Source organism: Crotalus tigris, unplaced genomic scaffold, assembly GCF_016545835.1.
Source record: "Crotalus tigris isolate CLP2741 ecotype Arizona unplaced genomic scaffold, ASM1654583v1 scf7180000018202.2534663867:1097284, whole genome shotgun sequence".
NCBI lineage: Eukaryota > Metazoa > Chordata > Lepidosauria > Squamata > Viperidae > Crotalus > Crotalus tigris.
Genome location: NW_024096880.1, coordinates 172,538 through 197,725, shown reverse-complemented (window position 1 = coordinate 197,725; position 25,188 = coordinate 172,538). Strand labels below are relative to the sequence as shown.

General features: G+C 38.9%; 1 protein-coding gene across 1 annotated transcript in view; it reads right to left on the bottom strand.

Moving 5' to 3' along the window:
* LOC120310476 (protein SSUH2 homolog) overlaps positions 1 to 1,973 on the bottom strand; it is a 39,124-nt gene extending 37,151 nt beyond the window's left edge. Inside the window, exons 1-2 of the mRNA XM_039348908.1 lie at positions 1,828 to 1,973; positions 103 to 167 (exon numbers count right to left, since the gene is read on the bottom strand). Coding sequence (XP_039204842.1) covers positions 103 to 167; positions 1,828 to 1,853 — 91 coding nt within the window. The 5' untranslated portion in view covers positions 1,854 to 1,973. The remainder of the gene's footprint in view (positions 1 to 102; positions 168 to 1,827) is intronic.
* Between the last annotated feature and the right edge of the window lie 23,215 nt (positions 1,974 to 25,188).

Genomic DNA, 25,188 nt, shown 5'->3' with positions numbered 1-25,188 from the left:
CTTAAGCAGGATTTATGACAATAACATCTACATTTATTATGTTGCACGGTTCACTTGCAATCTTTAGGATACTTGCTATCAGTGATGGCTTAATTCTCATACCAAAAGTCCCTGGAGCAGGCATCATCTGATCAATAGTTCCATAATATTTATGTTTTGATGCATCGCTATGGGGAGAGAAAAAAAGAGAAGATGTTGCAAAATAGCACATGTCTTTAGTTTATTATTTCCTTTTTTTTCCCTCTTAAAAATTCCATTTCACTTGATCCTCACAACAATTTTACCAGGAGGCTGGGCTTAAAAAAACTAACTAGTCCAAAGTCTCTCAGCCAGCTCCAGGGTCAAGTGGGGCCAAATTAGCTTCTTTCATAGATGGAAGCTGAGCACAAGCTTCTGCTCTTTTCAATGTCTCAGTAAGCATCCAATATTTAACACTGAGGAAAACACAGCCAATCAGTAATGCAAATATATATAACCAGGCTGGATCTAATCAATCAGGAACCAGATGACAGAAGAGAGATACTGGAAACTCTCTTTGTGGTTATTGAATAGCTGTTTGTATTTTTGTTGTCCAGATAGGATTTGTGCTTAAATGAGGCTAAATTTCTGTGACCATTTGTTTTTCTTGTCCCAAAGCAACTAGCAATCTTCTAATTTTTCCAAAACATGTGGTTAATTTGAAATGAAGGGGGGGGAGGTCATAAAAGAAAGGTGACCATTGCAACAAAGACTGCCCAGAGTCACTTTGAAACCAGAAAGGTGGCAAATAAATTTAATAACAATGAAAAAATAATGCTAATAGGAAAGCCAACTTCACTCCTGAGTTATAACTGTATGCACACACAATCCTGAGTTAACACAGCCTAACTATACTTTATTGCCAGGATGGATATATTTTTTTTGGCCATAGAGAAAAGAACACTTACATTTTTCAAAGACAGAGGGCCCACAAACTGGTTTGGTCTCGAATTTTGTTTCAAGAAATTATAGATTTTATGCATACCTCAACTCAAATCTGCAAAAAATTATGCTATGATTTTCAATATTCATGGTCAGAGAAATCTCCAAGAGTCACAAAAAGGGATCCAAGACCTCTTGCAACCGAGGCCTGACTATCACAACTCCATAAAGATTGCTTATACAACTAGTTATACAACCAGTGTATTGTAAGAATGCAGTCATAAAGTGGCTTGTTATTGCACATGGATGAACCCAGCCATTGCAGCTGATAAACCACAAGTTGCTACCGTGTTGTGTGAACTCAGATTGTGGCTTATTCAATAAACCATGATTAAGCAAATTATGAGCAAAGCCTGAGGCCACTTTGCATGCGAGATTAAATGAGCAGCCTCGTGATTCAGTGTCGGGTCCTATGTTCTTAATAAAGAATCCGGAGTACCTTCAGAAGGTGGTTTTGTGCTTTGCTCTCCATAGCTATTGCAAATACAGCGTCTACTATGTCAAGTATGTTTCTTCATTTGAGAAGAAAAGGGCAGTTCAGTTTTTTGAACCAACCCGTAAAACGGGTTGGGCGAACCGGATCCCTGTAATCTTCAAGTGAGGTGAGAATCGGTCCTAGACGATCAGATTCGATCCGTAAACCGTGGTTTCTGAGAGCAAAGCCCCGATCTTTAACCGGAGATTAGGTGTGGCTTCGTTAGATTTAACTCCCAGTCTCCAGAAAGAGACAAAGCGAGGGCGCGGTGGCTTATAAACTGAAGTCAGCTCCGCTCGCTTTTCTCCTAGTTGCAGAGCGTCGCTGAAATACTTAAAACTTGGGGAGGGGGAGGGTCCTGCCAGGGAAGCGGGAGGGTAAAAGGCTCTCACCGGATCGCTTGGCTTGCTTGGGCCATGCCCGCGTAGAAGCTCTCTGGAAGCTAGAAGGGAATCAACCACAAGCTCGCCCGCCTGACTTTCCCCTTACTTTCACTTTCATTTCTCTTTAACCAATAACCCGGCCCCGCCCGACGAGTCAACTTCCCGGTTTGCGAAAGTCTCCGGATTGGAGTCGGGAAGGAAAGCGCGAAAGAAGGAAGGACCCCTTTAGGGTTCGCGGCCAAAATTGGGGGGGGAGGGTGGAGAGGGCGGGGTTCTCGCTCACGAATGATTTGGGATCGAGGCTGGAGATGCTTTTGTCCCTCCTAGAGTTTGCCACGGTGTGTAACGCCACATACATACATGCATACATGAACATTGGGGGGGGGGGAGGTTGTAATCCCTTTGGGGAAAAAAAAGCCCGAAGATTGCGGAGCAAAGTGGCCCACCCGCATTTGCCGAGTGAAGGACTTTTTCTACCTCTGAGATTTGTTGATGGGCTTCAGTCCCAAGTATTAACGAGGTCCTTCCCGGCCGCCCTAAATTAGTCAGTGCTGCCCCTTCTATAGGTATGTTTACTAAGATCCGAATTCAAAGAGATATTTCCCCCGATAAAGTTCAAACATCGCAACCCCTGCCCGCAGTCATGAGAGCCTGACTGATAAATGGATTTGTTTTATATTACCATACAGCAGAATGTTTTCCAGATTTCGGGCACATCTACATTATAAAACTGGTTACGGCAGTGATGACCCAGGTTCAAAAATCTCAGTCCCTGAAACTAATGGGTCCACCCTGGACAAATTATTACCTCTCTGCCTGAACTATCTCATTATTTTGGTGTAAGAATCAATAATGAAAGAGGGAACCATAGACGCTACGCCAGACTCTTGAAGATTTGTTCAATAAGTGTGGAAGAAGGTAAATGTAAGCATGTAATTTTCCATGAGCTGATGAACAGCACACAGGCATGCTAAATTTTAAAGAGAAAGAGAATGAGTATGTGAGTCATTCCCAAAGTGGCTGCAGTGAGAGGATGGATAGTGTGCGTTGTTGACCTTATGCCCTACTTGTGATCTTCTCAAAGTCTCTACTTTGCTGTATGGCTAGACCTTTGACTTCATTTAGCAGAGTTCCCTTTAGTCATTTGAGCAAATAAATCCTTCTAACAAGCAAAATAGACAGTCTGAGTACAAATTACTCCAGCAAAATACCCCAAGCTTAACAAGAATTATCAAATGTGCCTGACCGCTCAACCCTCTACTGAACAACCAACACAACCTATTTATTTTATTTATTAATCAAATTTATATAATTTCCCATCTCACAAGATGAAAAGGATAACATTGCCATACATTAATAACATCTCAGAAATAACCATCAAACTCCTACAGCGTACAGACCAGCTAAAGGCTTCCAGAATATGTTAAGTAAACCAAAAGATTCAGAAGCCCAAGAAGAAAAAAACAGTACTCATCTACAACAATACAGTATAAGGACTATAACAGCCACTACCTAGGACAGACAAATTGAAGATTTGCAGAATACCTCCATAAATACTAACTAGCAGAAGGCACAACAAAAACCATTTAATTGCACAACACATGGACAAACTCAAACATATTTTCAATTGGGAACTCTGAACATCCTAGGGCCATGAGCTGGACATGGCACGAAGAAACTGCCCCCACCCCATTGCCGGCAATGGGGAAAAAGTTCTGATATGTCGTGCGACATCACGTGACATGTCTGCCCTAGACTAAGGTAATTCCTGAAATGCTAAGGAATTCCTGAAAGTTTGGAAGTCAGCCATCTATAGACACATAGAGATAAACCACATGTACACACCATTCAAAAGAAACAATAAAAAGCTACAAAAAAAACCCAAAAAGATCAGAATATATCCTTTCCAGCAGCAAACACCCAGATAAGCAGGGGATTAAAACCAAACAAACTATCAAATAGAAACAATACCCTAATCAAGGAAATACCAATGAGAAAAATATCTCTGCCAGCACTCACAGGGCAAGCTACTATATATAAATGGGGAGCAAACCTCACACTCATTAGCACTGATATTGTTGCCTAGTTGGGTAATAAAATGTAGACAAACAACCAACTCAGGGAAATTTTTAAATGTGAGATTATAAACGCCCAGTCAAGCACAACACCAACGAAGAAGAAAAATAACAGCTTTCAAAAGAAACCAGCATGGCTGCATAAAGAACTCTCTGATAAATTGAAAGAGAAAAGGGACAAGTATAAAAAGTGGAAAGAGGGGCACATAACAAGGCAGAATATCAGCAAAAAGCCTGAGCCTGCAAAGATGAAGTGAGGAAAGCTAAGGTTCAAAATGAACTAAGCTTGCAACAAAAGTAAAAAATAACAAAAAAGCTTCTTTCAACATGTAAAAAACAAGAAAAAAGTTAAGGAAATGATTGGTCCATTAGTGGGAGAAAGTGGCATGAAGGTGACAAGCAACAGGGAGAAAGCAGAACTATTTAACTCGTTTTTTTCATCCGTCTTTACACAAAGGGAAAAAACAGACCAACCTATCAAAAACAGTACTATAAAAAACAGATTAGAAAGACAAGTTAAGATAAACAAGAAAATAGTAAGTGAGCATTTTTCCAGCCTAGAAGAGTTAAATCACCAGGACCAGATGGATTACACCCCAAGGTTCTGCAGGAACTGGCAGATGTGATCTCAGAACCACTGAACTATATCTTTCAAAGATCCTGGAGCAGTGGGGAACTACCATAGGACTGGAATAGTTCCCATCTTCAAAAAAGGAAAAAAATGGATCCAGGAAACTAGAGACCTATCAGCCTGACCTCGATACCTGCAAAGATTCTGCAAAAGATAATCAAACAATGTATCACTGAACACCTAGAGGCAAACAAATTCATTACCAAAAGCCAACATGGGTTTGTCAAAAATAGATCATGCCAGACAAATCTTATTACATTCTTTGACCAAGTGACAAAATTAGTGGACCAGGAGAATGCTATAGATATAATTTACTTGGACTTCAGTAAGGCATTGATAAAGTAGATCACAACTTACTACTTGATAAGATAGAAAAATGTGGGTTAGACAGCATCACCACCAGATGGATTCATAGCTGGCTGACCTGCCGTTCTCAGCATGTGGTCCTCAATGGAATGCATCTACATGGAGGGAAGTGTGTAGTGGGGTGCCCAGGGCTCTGTTCTGGGCCCAGTGCTCTTCAACATCTTCATCAAAGATTTGGATGAAGTGGTAGATGGGGAACTCATCAAATTTGCAGATGACACCAAGCTGACAGGAATAGCCAACACTCCAGAAGATAGGCTTAAGATACAGGAGGATCTGGACAAAATGGAATTCAATGGTGAAAAAAGTAAGATTCTACATTTAGGCAAGAAAAACCAAATTCACAGGTATAGTATAGATGGTACCTTACTCAACAGTAGTAATTGTGAGAGGGATCTCAGAGTCCTAGTGGACAGTCACTTAAATATGAGCCAGGAGTGTGCTCCAAAAAAGCCAACACAGTGCTAGGCTGTATTAACAGAGGGATAGAATCAAGATCACGCCAAGTATTAATACCACTTTACAATGGTAAGGCCACTCTTGGAATACTGCATCCAGTTTTGGTCACCAAGATGTAAAAAAGATGTTGAGACTCTAGAAAGAGTACAGAGAAGAGCAGCAAAGCTGATCAGGGGGCTGGAGGCTAAAACATATAAAGAACAGTTGCTGGAATTGGGTATGTCTAGTCTAATGAAGAGAAGGATGAGGGATGACATGATAGCAGTGTGTTCAATATCTCAGGGGTTGCCACAAAGAAGAGGGAGTCAAGCTATTCTCCAAAGCACTTGATGGCAGGACAAGAAGCAATGGATGGAAACTAACCAAAGAGAGAAGCAACCTAGAACTAAGGAGAAATTTCCTGATAATTAGAACAATTAATCAGTGGAACAACCTGCATCCAGAAGCTGTGAATGCTCCAACACTGGAAGAGACTAAGGGTCTGAAATAGAATAAGGGTTTCCTGCCTGAGCAGGGGTTTGGACTAAATGACCTCCTAGGTCAGTGATGGCGAACCTTTTAGAGCTGAGTGCCCAAACTGCAACCCAAAACCCAATTATACATCGTCAAGTGCTGGGTGGGTGTGGCCCATTGGCTGGGTGTGGCCCATTGGGTGGGCATGGCTGGGGTGGTAACAGCAGACTGGGTGGGACTAAAAAGTTCAATCAATCAATTCCAACTTTGCAAGATTTTTTTTCCCACAAGAAGTTGAAATTGACTAATTGAACTTTTTTTTTTTTTTTTTGCACATAGCGGCAGAGGCCTAAAGTGAAAAGGTTTTATAAAACCCAGCTGAAGGCCTAGGACTGGGGCGACGGCGTGCATGCCCACAGAGAGGGCTCTGAGTGCTGCCTCTGGCACCCGTGCCTTAGGTTCGCCACTACTGTCCTAGGTCCCTTCCAACTTAGTAGTAGTAGTAGTAGTAGTAGTAGTAGTAGTAGTAGTAGTAGTAGTATTACCAAGTATTCAACAATTAGATTGCCTTCACAAAGGATTCGGTTTCAAACTGTTTCCTCTTTTCCCAAAACATTTTCTTCTATTAAACTGATAGGCAAACATCTGATATTCCATAGACCAATGTTCCCCATCCTGATATTTTCCATAGCAATTCCCAAGATCCCCATGGATATCGAAATACTGGGAAATGCAATTCCTAGACATGGAGGGAGCCACATTGACAAACAATGTCTAAACCAGGGTTAGGATTCTAATGTTTCATATTTTGATAACTGTATTTGAGGCTCATTGATTTCCTTTGCAATAGAGTTCTGCATTTTATACACATGAATTTACTGAGAAGTGGATCAGAGGTTTCATCAGATTCTCAAAGGAGTGAATGGCCCCAAAAGAAACAACACTTGATCCAGACCATCAATCTTAGTTGGTGAGCTAGTCTCTATTATGAATCACAACCTAATCTAATATGACAGCAACATACAGTAGTACTGCTAGAATTCTAATAAACAAAAGGTATATATCTAATAAACAAAAGGTAATATCGATACCAGGTCTGGTAAGATCTTTCAGGGGAAAAAAAATGAATTCACCTATAAGGAAAAAGCAAAAACAAAACAAACTTCTGTTTTCAGTGGATTTTCTTCAAGATTAGACCATACATAAAACATGCTTAAATGTGTGCCGAGCTAAACAAAAGAAAGTGAAAAAGGGTGAGATAATTCAACATTAAAAATCTGATTTCAGATACAAAACAAAATGAAAAGTTGCCATGAATAAAGTGCTCTGAAAAACAGTCCTTTTTCTGTATGGCAAGCAAAACAAACCAAGTGAGCATCTAAAGTTTTCCCATAGGTTAACAGGTATTAAGTTTGTATTTTTGCTTTCAAGTGCAGTTATGAAAATTATAATACTATAGCAAAATTAAAAAAGTGATAAACTATCATTGAAGCTTCAGCTTTTTGCCTTTTTATCAGATGATCAAAAGTTCAGAAAACTGTTGAACTGGCTGGCACCTTTTACCAACCTCTGCTGATGTTCTCTTTTCTGTACCATAAAGTTTCTTCAGCAAATTCAACTCTTGGTGACTTCATGCACATGTCCAGGAAATCTTCTCAGCAATATCATGGAAATAGTTTGCCTCTACTTTCCTCTGGTATAATTCTATTTTATTTCCATGTTACTGTACCTTGCAGTTCTGGTGTCTCCCAAATATTTTTATAAGTTTGATTCTGCTTAGTCTCTTGAGAGCAATCATGTAAATGTATCTTACCTCAATACTTCAGAACAAACTTGGATCTATCCGGTTCAAGATGAGCAAAACCCAATAAGACCTGCCAAGCAATTTCTGGAGAAATAGAGAAAGAAATACCACCAGTTGTAGTTGTTTTAACCATTCAGTTATGTTCGACTCTTGAAGACTTTATAGGTAAGTGCTCTCCATGCAATTCTATCAAACACAGCTTCCTTCAGTTGTCAGATGTTCATCTTTGTATCAGTTTTGATGTTATCAAGCCAGTTTGTTCTTTGCTTGCCCTTTCTTTTGTTCCACTAACCATTCCTAGCATCATTGACTTTTGAATGAATTTGCATGCATGACATGCCAAAATAAATTTACATGACCAAAGTAAATCAAATGTGGTCTTGTGACTTTCAAAAGTATAGTGTCTCTTATACTGTATAGCCAGTGGAGGGATTCAAATATGTGAACAACCAGTTCTCTGTGTGGATGCCCCTTCTGGAAATCCATTCTGGGCCTGGGCAACAACAAATTAGCTACCAGTTCTGCTGAATTGATGCAAACTGGCTGAATCCCACCACTGTGTATAGCCCGTATTAATATTTCTCAATTCCTTTGAAGCTCAGGTTATCATGAATGAGAGTATACTCTCATTCTCCAATAACAACCCTATGAAATAGATGGAGTTGAAAGAAAGGGTTGGGTTGAAAGAAAGTGACTGACTGAAATCATCTAATGAGGTGTGTGGGTGATGGAGATTTAAATCTGGCTCTCTCCTGACCATGTCTGCATTGTTAATTGAAGTATATAATGTAAAATTTACAAATTGATTTTTTTACAGTTTTTGCCCCAAAAAGGTCAGTTTGGTAAGAAACTGCTTTTGGTTCTGGGAAGTGAAAGGAGCTGAAGCCAGGAACTGCTGCTGCTTTTCAGGGGCACCATCAGCCCCAGGGAAGATCAGGCCAACTCTCTCCATGATGGCATTCAGGAAGATGCTGAAAAAGCCCACAAAGCATTCTAGCTAATGTTAATTTTGGCCATCTTTGTCTTTTGTTTTACATTATTTATTTGGTTTTTGTAATTCTTCATTTTAAATGTTTTTTTTAAAATCTTATTGTGGATGCTTTAACGAACAGCAAGGTAGATAGACTCAGCTACAGAAGTGATAATTGCATTATTGGAATTGCTGTAGAACTAGGTTAGGGACAGATCATCCTAGAGATAATCTATGTGGTTGCTAAGAGTGGACAGTGACTTAATGGCACACGATCAATTTAACAATCGTGGCAAGAAATGTCATAAAATGGGACAAAACTTATTTAACAACTCTCTCACTTAGCAACAGAAATTTTGGGCTCAACTGTAGTTGTATGTCAAGAACTACCCATATTATCATCTGATCTCTATCGCCAGTTTAATCATACTTCATTCCTTTCTACTCTTCTATTCTTACAAACTAATATAAGATGCTCAATTATCTTTTTTTTTCTTCGTGTGGTTTTTGACCTTTAACACATAAGCCTTCAAAGGCTGTCTGGAGCTAAGCAACTTTTTAATTTAATGAAATAAAAAATAAGATAAAATTGAGGTGGGGAACAGTATATATGTGTTTCAAAACTAACAAGAAGAGTTTGATTTCTAGTTACCTGTGTGCAGAGTTGGTTAATAACAGCTTTGCCTCTGCCATGTACTGTACCTTTCCCAATGTGCTGAAACATTATACAGCTTCTGTGTTCAACTAATTAAAAGCTATGTCTTCAGTGCTAATGATGGGCAAATATCTGAATATCCCATGTGACCACTGTTTCCTCCTTTGGGGAACTGCCAAGGTAAAGATAGTGAACAGGTTCTTCCAAGTTGTGCATTTTACAAAAATATTTATGAATGGCTTTGTGTTGTTTTTCCCTCACTCCCCTTTATTTAATAAATTACATTTTTTTATGGAGCATGGCTGCTATGTTTTTCATTTTATGTTATGAATGTTATTGGTTTTATTCATTTTATTGCAAAAGTCACTTATGCGAGATGGGTAGCTATATGAATCAACTAAAGTAGTAAATAAGATTATTAACTTCTACGGTGCATTGAACTCACCTCTACAGGAAATCTCTGATTCTTCCTCCAAACATATTGGAGTAGAATTGAGGGAAAGGGACCCTAGGAATCTGTGACCTGTAATATATATTTGCAGATAGTTCTATTGCGGAGTTCAATCATTCATTGACACTGATCGAAACAATGTCTGGCCAGGGTTCTTGGGTTAATTCAAGATTGTCATAAAATATTTTGTTACAGGAAACTTAGCAAAAGATGGTTCCCTATTCCCCTTTTGCATGCAGCTTTGAATGTGCCAGCGGTTAACTCTCCAGCCCTGTTCACTTGCTAGCATCATTAATTGCACTTAAGGCTGCAAGCAAATTCAGGGGCTTGGAAGAAGTTTTGCGACATTCTCTCCTCAATCAAGGGTTTAGAAAGAAGAACCAGTGGGCAAAGTTGCCCTTTTCAGCATCTGCCATCTGGGACATTGCCTCCTATTGTCTAATAGTAGGGCTAGCTCCACCTGTCTTGTACCTGCTGTCATGGTTCCGACAGATGAAACTCTTCAAAGAACTTCGAGGCATTGAGTAACATAGCATCGGTATGAACATAGGTGAAGCCAAAATCTGAATTCCCCTCCCCTGAACACATAGTATCTAGCGCAAATCCCTCCTCTAATTAACAGTCATAAATCACATTCTCCAATTAATTTGAAATGCAGGCTTTCACTCCAGTTCTCCAACCTGCCATTTCTTATCATCTCTTATTTCAAAAAACCTTGACTCTCATACTACTGCAATATTGTTATGTCTAATTAACTCCCATACACATTCCTCCTCCTCCCCCCCCCAGTATCATCTAATTCTAACTCTAAGAGTAAAACATAAGAAGGAAAATGGCTGCATCTCCATAGGTTGTCAAAGCAAGAACATCCGATGTTAGCAGTGTTGACACTTGCTCTAAATTTTCCATAATATTATAAGGCTGCTTCAAACGTATTTTCTTCACACTAAAACAAAATACTGGAGAGCCTTTCTCAGAGTGTTCACCAGAAATTTTCAAAGGTCAGGAGACCTACCTTAAATTTATTGCAGCTGGACAGATTTTTCCATGCTGCCTACTTGAATGTATATATATATATATATATATATATATATATATATATATATATATATATATATATATATATATATAGGTCTTTGGTGGTTCGGGTTTTCTCCCGCGTAAAATTGGAAGTGTCTTGGCAACGTTTCGACGAAGTCACATTCGTCATCTTCAGGCTGGTGTTTTTAGCTTCTTGCTTTGAGCAGCAATGTGTGGTTTTAGCTGTTTCTTCCTTTTAACTGCCAGTGAGGGTATGAACTGATTGGATGGGAGCTTGGCTGTGTTCTGATTGGGTGGAGGTGTGTTCTGAATGGTTAGGGGCTTGGCTGTGCTCTGATTGGCTGGGGGAGTGTTCTGTTTGGTTGTGCTCAGGTTAGTCTGAGTTGCAGAGGGGTTTAAGATTTTGGGTTAGGGAGTCGTTTGTCAATAAGGGCAGGTTTCCAAATGGCTGGTAGGCGGGAGGTATCATCTCGCTTGTTCATGCTGTGTGGGCGTTTTTCTATCTCGATGGCTTCTCTGATTATTCTGTTATTAAAATGTTCACTTTTGGCAATGGTTCTGGTATTTTTAAAGTCAATTTCATGTCCTGTGGCTTTAAGGTGTTGGACCAGGGAAGATGTTGGTTCCTCTTTTTTGACTGAGTTCTTATGTTCTTCAATGCGTGCACTTATTCTTCTGTTGGTTTGTCCGATGTATGTGGTGGGACAAGTGGTGCATGGGATTTCGTATACTCCTTGATTTTCTAATTCAATTTTATCTTTGGGGTTTCTAAGGATGGTGGATATTTTTCTGTTTGTGCAGAATGCTGTTTTGATGTTGTGTTTATGGAGGATCTTACTGATTCTGTCTGTGGTGCCTTTTATGTATGGGAGGAGGGCTTTGCCGTTTTCTTGTTCTTTGTCTTGGATTTTAGTGGGGGTTTCTTTTTGGATTAGGTTTGTAATCTTATTTCTATGGAATCCATTGGATGTTAGTACATTGGTGAGAGTGTGTAGTTCGGGTTTTAGGTGTTGTTCGTCAGCTAAGCGTTTTGTTCTGGAGATGAGTGTCTTGGCTACAGAGTTGATCTGTGCTGGGTGGTGGTGTGAGAGAGCGTGCAGATAGCGGTTTGTGTGTGTTTTCTTCTGGTAGATGGTGTGTCCTAGGGAGCCATTGGATTTCTTGTAGACTAAGACATCCAGGAAGGGAAGTTGGTTGTTAGCTTCTGTTTCCATGGTGAACTGTATTTTGGGGTGTAGGCTGTTGAGGTGTGTGAGGAAGTTGTCCAGTTTTTCTTTCCCATGTGGCCAGATTATGAAGGTGTCGTCTACGTATCTGAGCCAGAGTTTGGGTTTGTGATCCGATTTTTCTAGAGCTTGGGTTTCAAAGTGTTCCATGTAGAGGTTTGCAATGACAGGTGAGAGGGGTGATCCCATGGGTGCTCCTTCTGTTTGTTTGTATTTTTGTCCATTATAGATGAAGTATGTGTTGGATAGGCAGTGGTTGGTCAGATCTAAGATGTGTTTGGGGGGGTTATATTTGTTTTGGATAGCTGTCAAGGCTTCTTTGATAGGCACTTGGGTGAAGAGGGATATGACATCGAAGCTCACTAGTAGGTCGCTGGGCTGTAAGTTTTGTTTCTTTATGATCTCTATAAACTGGAATGAGTTTTTTACGTGTGAGGTGATGGATTCTGCATAGGGCTGTAGTTGTTTGGCGAGAAATTTGGCTAGGTTTTGTAGAGGTGAGCCTATGGAGCTGACTATAGGTCTGAGTGGGGTTCCTTCTTTGTGTATCTTGGGGAGACCATAGAGTTTAGGGCATCTGGATGATTTCTCTCTGGGAATGATTCTTTGCTGGATCTCTTCGCTAATGGGGGAGGCTTTTATAGGATCCTCACCAAAGCCGAAACCAATGTCCTTTCCAAAGGATTCAACTTTGCAGTCGCTCCCAAACACATCCCCACTGAAACCATTATATGTGGAGTTGAAACCAGCCTGACCAAAATCAACCCCGATGACGCTAACAAAATCAGACTCAAAATCACCAACATCCTCTGCACCAGCAAGCCACCCAAAAGCAACTTACCCAAAGAGGAACAGACAGCACTACGTAACCTGAAAGAAGACACCAGCATAATAATCCTACCAGCAGACAAGGGCAACGCCACGGTGGTTATGAACACATCTGACTACCAAACCAAATTAACCAACCTACTCCAAGACTCCACATACAAACCCCTAAATACAGATCCCACCACCTACCTGGAAAAAACCACCAGATCCAAAATAAAAGCCTCCCCCATTAGCGAAGAGATCCAGCAAAGAATCATTCCCAGAGAGAAATCATCCAGATGCCCCAAACTCTATGGTCTCCCCAAGATACACAAAGAAGGAACCCCACTCAGACCTATAGTCAGCTCCATAGGCTCACCTCTACAAAACCTAGCCAAATTTCTCGCCAAACAACTACAGCCCTATGCAGAATCCATCACCTCACACGTAAAAAACTCATTCCAGTTTATAGAGATCATAAAGAAACAAAACTTACAGCCCAGCGACCTACTAGTGAGCTTCGATGTCATATCCCTCTTCACCCAAGTGCCTATCAAAGAAGCCTTGACAGCTATTCAAAACAAATATAACCCCCCCAAACACATCTTAGATCTGACCAACCACTGCCTATCCAACACATACTTCATCTATAACGGACAAAAATACAAACAAACAGAAGGAGCACCCATGGGATCACCCCTCTCACCTGTCATTGCCAACCTCTACATGGAACACTTTGAAACCCAAGCTCTAGAAAAATCGGATCACAAACCCAAACTCTGGCTCAGATATGTAGACGACACCTTCATAATCTGGCCACATGGGAAAGAAAAACTGGACAACTTCCTCACACACCTCAACAGCCTACACCCCAAAATACAGTTCACCATGGAAACAGAAGCTAACAACCAACTTCCCTTCCTGGATGTCTTAGTCTACAAGAAATCCAATGGCTCCCTAGGACACACCATCTACCAGAAGAAAACACACACAAACCGCTATCTGCACGCTCTCTCACACCACCACCCAGCACAGATCAACTCTGTAGCCAAGACACTCATCTCCAGAACAAAACGCTTAGCTGACGAACAACACCTAAAACCCGAACTACACACTCTCACCAATGTACTAACATCCAATGGATTCCATAGAAATAAGATTACAAACCTAATCCAAAAAGAAACCCCCACAAAATCCAAGACAAAGAACAAGAAAACGGCAAAGCCCTCCTCCCATACATAAAAGGCACCACAGACAGAATCAGTAAGATCCTTCATAAACACAACATCAAAACAGCATTCTGCACAAACAGAAAAATATCCACCATCCTTAGAAACCCCAAAGATAAAATTGAATTAGAAAATCAAGGAGTATACGAAATCCCATGCACCACTTGTCCCACCACATACATCGGACAAACCAACAGAAGAATAAGTGCACGCATTGAAGAACATAAGAACTCAGTCAAAAAAGAGGAACCAACATCTTCCCTGGTCCAACACCTTAAAGCCACAGGACATGAAATTGACTTTAAAAATACCAGAACCATTGCCAAAAGTGAACATTTTAATAACAGAATAATCAGAGAAGCCATCGAGATAGAAAAACGCCCACACAGCATGAACAAGCGAGATGATACCTCCCGCCTACCAGCCATTTGGAAACCTGCCCTTATTGACAAACGACTCCCTAACCCCAAAATCTTAAACCCCTCTGCAACTCAGACTAACCTGAGCACAACCAAACAGAACACTCCCCCAGCCAATCAGAGCACAGCCAAGCCCCTAACCATTCAGAACACACCTCCACCCAATCAGAACACAGCCAAGCTCCCATCCAATCAGTTCATACCCTCACTGGCAGTTAAAAGGAAGAAACAGCTAAAACCACACATTGCTGCTCAAAGCAAGAAGCTAAAAACACCAGCCTGAAGATGACGAATGTGACTTCGTCGAAACGTTGCCAAGACACTTCCAATTTTACGCGGGAGAAAACCCGAACAACCAAAGACCTATATATATATATATATATACATACACATAATTTTATATTATATATATATATATATATATATATATATATATATATATATATATATATATATGTAATTAAAATGTCACAACTCCTTTAAAAACTGGTGAAAATGTTTTACTATGTTTATTATGATCAAGGCACCACCATGTGGTTAGAACTGTGAATTGTTGACCTATGGGAGCACCATTGTCTTCTTCATTATTTATTATGGTTTAAAATAAATATTCGCTAGCTGTCATCCCAGCACAAATTAGAAAATCATTTCATAACTAGATATTTGAACTTCATTATTATTTTAATTTTGCGTTGCTAAATATATTCTGCCATTATTTGCCTTTACAGAATAAATAACCAACTAATCAACTGCCACCTTTGTAAATCAATATGCTGCCTTTGGCTAATTATACCCTTTAAAATGTATTGCTGGTTTAATGGAAATTTCATAAAAGAGTTTCTATAAGCATATATTGATTATATTCTATATTCTGTGACTGTATGTAAAAGCAAAAGTTGGGCATATTTTCTCTAAATGTAGTCTAACATAACCCACCAGAAAACAATAACATTGAATCCAATAACAATTATTCCCAGGCAGACAAATTTAATCTTGCAAACATGGGGCTTCAAATATTATGCAATAGCCCTCCCAATGGCCACAAAGACCTTACTTGGTACCAGCCAGACTCTCTGTCCCATTCAATAAAAGGATGAATTGTTGCAGTCCCATGCTTCGCCGGTTGTATCCATCTACTCCATCTTGGGGTGGAGAGAGAGAGAGAGAGAGAGAGAGAGAGAGAGAGAGAGAGAGAGAGAGAGAGAGAGAGAGAGAGAGAGAGAAGGGTTGGGAGTGAGAGGTTTTGTGCTATCCTGGTTCACTTCTTTCCTGTGTGGCCTCTCTCAGTTGGTGTTAATAGGAGGTGAGAGATCCAGCCCACTGCTTTGCAGAGTCCCACAGAGCTCAGTACTCTCTCCACTTCTATTTAACATCTACAGTACATGAAGCTGTTGGGTGAGATCATCCATTTCCATGGACTGAGATATCATCAATATGCTGATGATACTTAGCTGTATATCTCAGCCCTTGGTGAGTTAAGTGATGCTGTGACCTCTCTCTCGCTGTGCCTGGAGGCTGTTAGGGGCTGTATGGGGAGCAATATGTTGAAATTGAACCCTGCCAAAAACAGTAGCTCTGTGTTTGGGGTTCTTTGGTCCATGGAAAATTGCCACCTTTGGTCTTGGAAGGGGGGTACTGCCCTAAACAGAACCAGTGCGTAATCTGGGGGTTCTTCTGGACTTGTGACTCCTGGTCAAAGAACAGGTGGCAGTTGTGGCTAGGAGAGCCTTTGCACTACTGCAGTTGTGTGCACTCTATTTAAAAGCATCTGGAAGCTGCTTTTAAATAGAGTGCATATAGCAGCCCACATGGTTTTGTGCAAACCTCGGAGTGCACATGTATCACCTCTCCTGTTCCTGTGGGAACTGCATTGGTTGTTGATTTCCTTCCAGGTGTAATTCAAGATGCTGACTGTCACCTTTAAAGCCCTTCATGGCTTGGGACCAGATTATTTGAGGGACTGTCTCTTGCCAGTCCCATCCACTGGAGCAGGGAGGCAAGGAATGTTGTGGATCCCTCCCCTAAGGAGATACATCTGGCAGGATTCAAAAGAAGGGCCTTCCCCGTGGTGGCTCTGTCCCTCTGGAATATCATCCCTCTGGAAATTAGACTGGCCCTCTGATACTCTTTCTCAAGGCCCTGAAGAGTTCTGCCACCAGGCCTGGGGAACCCAGAGAGAATGGAGCCCATTAAATAGTTGGTATGAGTGTGTGTTGTTGCCAGGATGGGGATGGTGGGGTGTTATTATTTTATTATTATTATTTTTAATTATTTTATTTCTTTTAGACTGTGTTTTTTTTTTCCTGTAAGCTGCCTTGAGTCACTGTGAGCCAGTAGGCAGCAATATAAATTTTCTAAATAAATAAATAAAGATGGCAAGAAGCAATCTCAGTAGTTCACCTTTTGGTAAATTAGTACTTTGTGATTGTCAGCCACTATAGAAACTATTTTATTAATGGGCATTGCTCACCATGTTGACCACCTAATAAGAATTTCATGTCATTTCCAAAATTATCTCTCAAAACATTTCCTAGAGAAATAACTTCATTGACTTAAAGATAAAAGAGTCTAAACTGGTAAATTATGTTTTATTCAAAATACAATTTTTGCAATAGAAGCCAAAGACATTAATAGCAATCTTTCTTCCCAAAGCAAGTCTTATTTCAAATGCACATTAGTGATTACATTTCCAACAAATATTTGAAATTCCCTTTTACATTTTTGACAATTTGTATGGGGTCATGTACTAGTGATATATCATTTTAATAAAAATTCTCTTTAAGATTATAATTAAGTATATATTTCAATCTCTTATTCTACATACTCTCCAACTGATCCAGATGGGCTGCATAAAAATATAAATAATAATAATTCAAAATTGTTTGCCCATTTTATTATATATCTTTAACGTTCATCCTCTGTTTCCATCTTCAATAAAAGTTTGTACATGATAGCAATACTATGGTCATCATTTGTACACAACTCCACATGAAATTCAATCTTGTTTTGTTTGTTTTTAACCATTTGGTCGTGACCGACTCTTGGTGACTTTATGGGCAAGTGCTTTCCATGCTACCCTGTCAATCACAGCTTCTTTCAATTGTATGTTTAACTTTGCATAAGATTCAATGTCATCAAGCCAGTGTGTTCTTTGTTTGCCCCTTCTTCCTTGTCCACTAACCATTCCTAGCATTGTTGTCTTCTCCAATGAATTCACGACTATAACATGGCCAAAATAAATCAGACATAGTCTTATTATTTTTAGCTTCCAGTGATGTGTCTGGTTTTAAACAATCTATTACCTCTCTGTTAGTTACTCTGGCTGTCCATGGTATATGCAGTAATTTATGCCAGCTCTACAAAATTCTATCTTACCATTTTAAAATTCATAACTCTTTCTATCAAGCTTAATTTTTTCCATTAGCTGAACATAAGGTAGGCATATATTTTAAGCCAAAAAATGTTCAATACAAATACATACATTAATTCAAAAGATTCTAAAGGTTAAAATAGATCTGAAACTAGACTTTTCATTTAAAACTAATGGAAGAGCACTTAGAAAAAAAGTCATGGAATTTTTTTTTTACAACTGCAGCAAGATTATTATATGCTCTGGATGGAAAGGTTTGATATTACCCACAATGGAGGAATGGATGGTGAAAGTGATAGAATTTGTAGAGATGGATGAAATATAAATAATGGAATAAGAATAGGAATAGGAACAGAAGAGAAGAGAAGAGAATAACAGAGTTGGAAGGGACCATGGAGGTCTTCTAGTCCAACCCCCTGCTCAGGCAGGAAACTCTATACCATTTCAGACAAATGATTGTCCAGTCTCTTCTTAAAACCTCCAATATTGGAGCACCCAGAATTTCTGGAAGCAAGTTGTTCCACTTAATTGTTCTGTCAGGAAATTTCTCCTTAGTTCTAGGTTACTTCTCTCCTTGATTAGTTTCTATCTGTTGCTTCTTGTCAGGTACTTTGGAGAATAGCTTGATTCCCTCTTCTTTGTGGCAGCCCCTGAGATATTTGAACACTGCTATCATGTTACCCTTCATCCTTCTCGTCATTAAACTAGACATATCCAATTCCAGCAACTGTTCTTTATATACCAAATACCAAATAGGTATTTAAAAGGCCAGTGCTCTGTCAGATGAGCACAATTCAAAGTGCACCGAAGATATTCTCCCCAAATGGAGATGAAACATTTGCAGCCAAATCACCAAGCTCGGAGATCAAACCAACAGCCCATTCCTTATATGTTTTAGCCTCCAGTCCCCTAGCCATCTTTGTTGCTCTTCCCTGTACTCTTTATAGAGTCTCAACATCTTTTTTACATTGTGGTCACCAAAACTGGATGCAGTATTCCAAGTGTGGCCTTACCAAGGCATTGTAAAGTGATATTAGCACTTCACATGATCTTGATTCTATCCCTCTGTTAATGCAGCCTAGAACTGTGTTGGCTTTTTGAGAAGCACACTGCAGCACACTGCTGACTCATATTTAAGTGACTGTCCACTAAGACTCCAAGATCCCTCTCACAGTTACTACTATTGAGCCAGGTACCACCTATAGTATACATTGGGCATTTGGGGTTTTTTGCCTAAATGTAGAACCCTACTTTTTTCACCACTGAATTTCATTTTGTTAGAGAGTGCCCAATGTTCAAGTCTGCCAAGATCCTTCTGTATCTTAAGCCTGTCTTCTGGAGTGTTGGCTATTCCTGCCAGCTTGGTAAGTTCCCCATCTATCCCCTCATTCAATTCATTGAAGAGTACTGAGCCTAAAACAAAGCCTTGGAGTACCCCACTTCTTTGATTAGAAAAAAAAACCCAATACATTTATAGTGACTGGAAATCCCTTATAGATGTTTTGTATGAAATGGATGAATGCACTTATGATTTGTGGGTCTGATGATTAAAAAAAAAACCATGATAATGGAAAAAGTGAGCCTTTTCTTTTCTTTGTAATTATAGAGTAAGTGTTAATTTTGTAAATATACAGTATGCTGCAGAAGAAATCAGAAGCTTCTTTCTATTTCCCTTTGTTCTCTTTTTCTGCATTTCTCTCTCCTTTTTCTTTGTTTTCTCTCCTTTTGATTATTGTCAGAGTTTAGTTTTTTATATTTGCATAAATTTACAATTTATTTTGAAAATACTGTAAAAACAAAAAAATTATCAATACACTTCTAGAATGTTCAGTTAATTATCATCCTTGTTTTTGTAAGATACTTTGCACCTAACATGTTACAATATATATAAATATAAATTTATTTTGATGTTTCTTTTGTGAGGAAAGTCAGCAAATGCACCATTCTAGAAATACATCTAGGTCTGAACACCATGAAGTAGCCTCTTCATATAATGTGGCACAGATTTTTAAATCTCAGAAACCAGCAATATATCATGTTGAAAAGATGGCGTTCTTTCCAAATCATATTATGAATACCAGCTTGATCTATAGCCTAATCCCTCATGTACTGGCTCAAAAGAAATTGATTCTGGCTTTGGCAAAGTTAATTTTGTGTAATAATTTTATATGCGATTGTATCCTCAGTGAATATACAATCATTTCTAAAATGCTGTCAAATTCAGTTGTTCTACTACAAGTAAGAGTGGGAGATGTCCTTGCTATTTCATCAGATAACCAGCCTTGGGCCATTCACTCTTTTTTTGGGGGGGGGGGAACCAGTCTCAAAGTCTCAGCCACACATGGAATACTGCATCCAGTTTTGGTCACCACATTACAAAAAAGATGTTGAGACTTTGGAAAAAGTGCAGAGAAGAACAAATAAGATGATTAAAGGCCTGGAGACTAAAACATATGAAGAACAGTTGCAGAAATTGGGTATGGCTAGTCTAGAGAAAAGAAGGAATAGGGGTGACATAATAGCAGTGTTCCAGTATTTTAGGGGCTGCCACAAAGAACAGGGGGGGGGGATCAAATTATTTCCCAAAGCACCAGAGGGCAGGACAAGAAACAATGGATGGAGAAAAGCAATCTGGGATTAAGGAGAAACTTCCTAACAGTGAAAACAATTAACCAGTGGAATAGCTTGCCTTCAGAAGTTGTGGGTGCTTCATCACTGGAGATTTTAAAGAAGAAAGTGGACAGCCACTTATCTGAAATGGTATAGGGTCTCCTAATTGAGCAGGGGGTTGGACTAGAAGATGTCCAAGGTCCCTTCCAGATTCTATTCTATTCTATTCTATTCTATTCTATTCTATTCTATTCTATTCTATTCTATTCTTATGGTTCCCAGATTTCTAGCCTGATGCCTTGGCCTCTGTGCTAAACTGGCTGTTTCAAGAAAAAAAAGAGAAGTCTAATTCATGCATAGTGTGTATCTGTAAATGACATTTCCCCATGCCTTAGCAGCTTTGCTCAAGGAAATAGGGTACATTTACAGATGATGGATGGTGAGACTCTCTGCAGTTAAGGAGGCTAGCTACTATACAAGCAAGATAGATTCTGATGAATAAGCAGCCCCAGGCCATGAAAGACAATGACAACAGGATGTGGCTATATGTGAGGGAGAACATAGTTCTACAAAATGCCACAGAACTATGCAGATGAGGTGGTGATGTGATATGGACCACCTTTAAAGTCCAACCCCCTCAGTCAGTCTTAGCATACGGTCCATATAGCTAATACCAGGTGAATAGAAAGACAGTGATATTTCAATTATCATAAACGTTAGCATGACCAATTTAATTATCTTCCCTGTTATGATATATGGATGGAGGGATACACTGCAATACATTACCAAAATAAAAATATCTTGGCCCTTTTTTAATTATGGAGAAAGCTGCTTTGCATTTCTTAAGTAGCTAAGGGGCCCAAATTCTAGAGCAATCAAGCCAGGTGGCTCAGTGAGAAGAAGGATTGTGAAAAACCAAAATTACTGCACTTTGGGCACACTCTGAAAGCTAATGAACCAATTGGAAAAGATTATGATGCTGGGCAAGTTGGACGGAAGAAAAGCAGCTAGCAGTGCATGAAATGGAGGGAAGGAAGCCACAGAAATGCACCTACAAGATCTTTGTACATCAACAAAAGACAGGTTGGACAGCTTTTATCATTGAAGTCACCAGGAATCAGCTGTGACTTGACAGGAGATAACAGCAAAAATTTGTAATTTATAGAGTCAAATAACTAGACATTAGAATAAACCACAAGACAGTTTTAGATGAAATGAAACAGCATCACATAGAGCAGTACTGGATCTTCGAAATCAGGATATAGTATAATGGATGAAAAGTGAAGGTCAGTCAGCTCTGGGTTCTCTTGTAAACCATTGGCTACATTATGTATTTTTAAAATAGCCACCAGATATGCAATAATAGCTAAATGCCTTGAGTTGCTGTTTTTGGCACATTTTCTGGTTTTGCCGTAGTTTAAGGCTACCAATAAAATAATTGCTATTTGTTTATTATTCAGACTGCAGAACAGGCTGGGAGAAGATGGCTGTTCAGAAGTGCAATGTTCAGAGAAGTGCAATGTTTATAGCTATGGACATTTTTTTTTCTTTTTTGCCTTTAAAGCTGAAGCATTACTTCAGCCTGCAATTTATACTATTCATATTCCCCAATCTCATTTAAAGAATCTCAAAGTAAAAGTACAATTTAGCTAAATTACAGATTTCATTTAACTAAAGGAATAAAAATATTATTATTGTAAAAGCCTATGAAGGCAGAACAACAATAACTGTCTAGACGGAAACACAAAAGCACACCATTTTATCAAAGAGCTGGGCAGGGGGGCATTTCTGTATATTTAGAGTGAGGAAATGTTAGAGACAAGACTTATATATCAAAATGCCCTCCTTCAGATCATTGCATAGCAAATCCTAAGCAGATGTAAAATTCTCCAGAGGCTTTCCCCACTACTTTAGTCTGTAGGCAAATACATAATTGAGCAGGTCTTTTTTACCCATTTTAGGACTCTGTGAGTCCCATTTTCCAAATTCACGTAGTTCTGCTCCTCAACTCTCAGACTTTGCTCCTCACCCTCCTTGCTGGATTCCCTATGCCATTAAGGTCACACTCCTTCTTCTAAAATGGCTGTTCAGAAGAAGAGGACAAGAACATTCATTTCATCCTGTTTCAACAACTTGAGTTTCTTCCAACACTTAGTGAAATGCTATCTTACATTGTTGTCTAGACATATTTAATTTAGGATTCTTGGTGCTCTCTGAAATTGGTTGTTTTATTACCCAAATAAGTAACATCATCCGTGTTCTCTATAGCTTTTAAATTGGTATATTTACTTTAATAGCACGTTTTATCACTGCCAGAGTCTAGAAAGATTGGATTCTATTCAAACAATCTGTATAGTTCAAGAACAGCTGAATCCTGGTTTGGTGGCATTTATTGCTTGTTACTCTCCTCCCAAATTCCCATTAACCATCAACAAAGCAACATGTGATAGGACAGAATACAATGAGACCCGGTAGAAGGAAATTGCAGATCAAGTAGAAGAGTTGTAAGTTATCAATAACTTTAAACTCACCATAATCCTTCATTAAGTTGCCTGAAAAAATGGCTGTTAGAATTTTGTCCAAAACTACAACTTCCTGTGTTACTAAATAATTTTAGCATTCCATTCTTTAAAAAACACTACGCAATAATTTTAATAATAATTATGCTAAATGAAGATTATTCTCAATCACAGAAATTAGTATGCACAGTGGAAGGTGTGAAAGCAATCCAAAACTTCTTAGCTGATGTGTCTAGTTATGCCACATAGATGTTGATAGATGACTATGTGCCATCAAGTTGTTGTTGACTCTTAGTGATCACATAGATAATGTTTTTCCAGTTTTCTAAGGGTACATACATTGCCAGTACTACAGAGTCCATCCCTCTTGCTGCCCATTGTTCTCTTCTTCTTTTTCTTTCCACATTTCCTAGCATTAGGGCTTTTTCTAGAAACTTAGGTCTTCACTTAATATGCCCAAAGTAGGATAATTTGAGTGCTGGTCTTGGGTGAGAACTCTGAATTGAATTGTTCATTGATCTGTTTGGATGATTCCATATTATTCTCAAAAATACTTTCCAACATCAAAGTTCAAAAGCATGAACATTCATCCTCTCTTGTTTCTTCAAAGGCCAATTTTTACTACCATAGAGCGTCATAGGGCATACCATGGCTTGCATGATTCTGGTTTTTGTAGAGTCGTCATTAGTCTGAACTTCTTTATATTTAATTTTAGTCCCACTTTTTTTCACTGTACTCTTTGATTTTTATTACTAGGGCTTGCAGATCCTTTGTCTAATGGGAGTGTCATCAGCATAGCCTTAGTTATTGATGTGTCTTTCTCAAATTTTAAAATTACGCTGATCTTATTTGAATCTGGTTTCAATAAGCAGTAGCAGTTGATGAAGGGTAAATTATACAACTTCTCAAATAGAAAAATGCCAACTCATTTCCATTTGTTATCTTTTATGAATGAACCAACATATAAGCAATGTTAGTTGAATAATAGATAATTTGTTATATGAAGAAAGGGAGGAAGGAAGGAAGGAAGGAGAAAGGAAAGGAAAGGAAATATATGTGAGTTCAAGACTCAAAGCTCTTTATCATATAATTCAGATCATAGTTTTCTGCTACTTTTTAATGAAATTACTCCCTTTGGTACTGAAGATATTGAGATAATTAGCCTAAAATTATTTGAATGTAACTATGTCATAATGAGCATGTATCAATGAAGAATTCAATGTAATTACTACATTAATTCCATTTACTAATAGCAATTATATATCTACTTATGGTCCTTATATATATTAGGAGTATACTTACTTGCTTGTACTTAATCACTACCAATGCATAATAGAAAGAAATCAGATTTTAAGGAACACCAATTTTAATAGCCACTTAACTTTCACCTCCCAAAGCGGAATTCTCAACTTTGGCTGCTATAACTCCCTAAAATGGTAAATGAAATTATATGATAATTCTCCCTCCCTCCCTCCCTCCCTCCCTCCCTCCACACACACACACACACACACACACACACACACAAAACTAAGATTGTCACTGGGCAAGAAATAAATGTATCTTTTATTTTAAGAAATACATTTTTGTAGCTGAAGACTTCTCAATTGGTGGCGTGTCATTGGATCCAAGCTATGAAAACCTGGCTCCTTGTGGAAGAGGGTGTTGAGTTGCCTTGAAGGATTCTGTGGTACATTCCCTTCTCAAGAAGCTATCCAGCAAGAAGCATCCAGGATTGGTCCAATCTTCAACTTGCTCTTTTTTGGAGGTTATTGAGGAGAAGTTAGCCCTCAGTTTCAAATGCCCCTGGAGAACTAGATTTCCTGGACCCTAGAAGGAAACCTAAGGAGGATGGAGAATAGAATGTGGTTGCTGAAAATTGGAAGAGGAACACCCCATACTGTAAGGAAGGGTTATTTGCAAAGCTCTGCTCATTGCTGATTGTTTCAATAACATGACAAACATAAACAATATTGTATCTAAAAGCAGAAAGTAGGAAAATCATATTTCATTAAACTGTTTTGAGAATTACCAGATAAAACAGCTTGTAGGGTATATTTTCTGCTTTACTTTTGATTAGTCTGTTTCCCGCTTTGAGAAATATTTAACTCCAAGTCAGTGCAACAGTTATATTGCCTCCACATTATTTATCTCTTATGATGAATCAATGTAATTTAAGCATTTACCATAGTTTGAGGGGGTTAGGGTTTTTTTATTTGATTTGTTTACTCAATATTATGGAGTATTAAACTATATGTACATGGGTGGTTAGATGATATATAGATAGA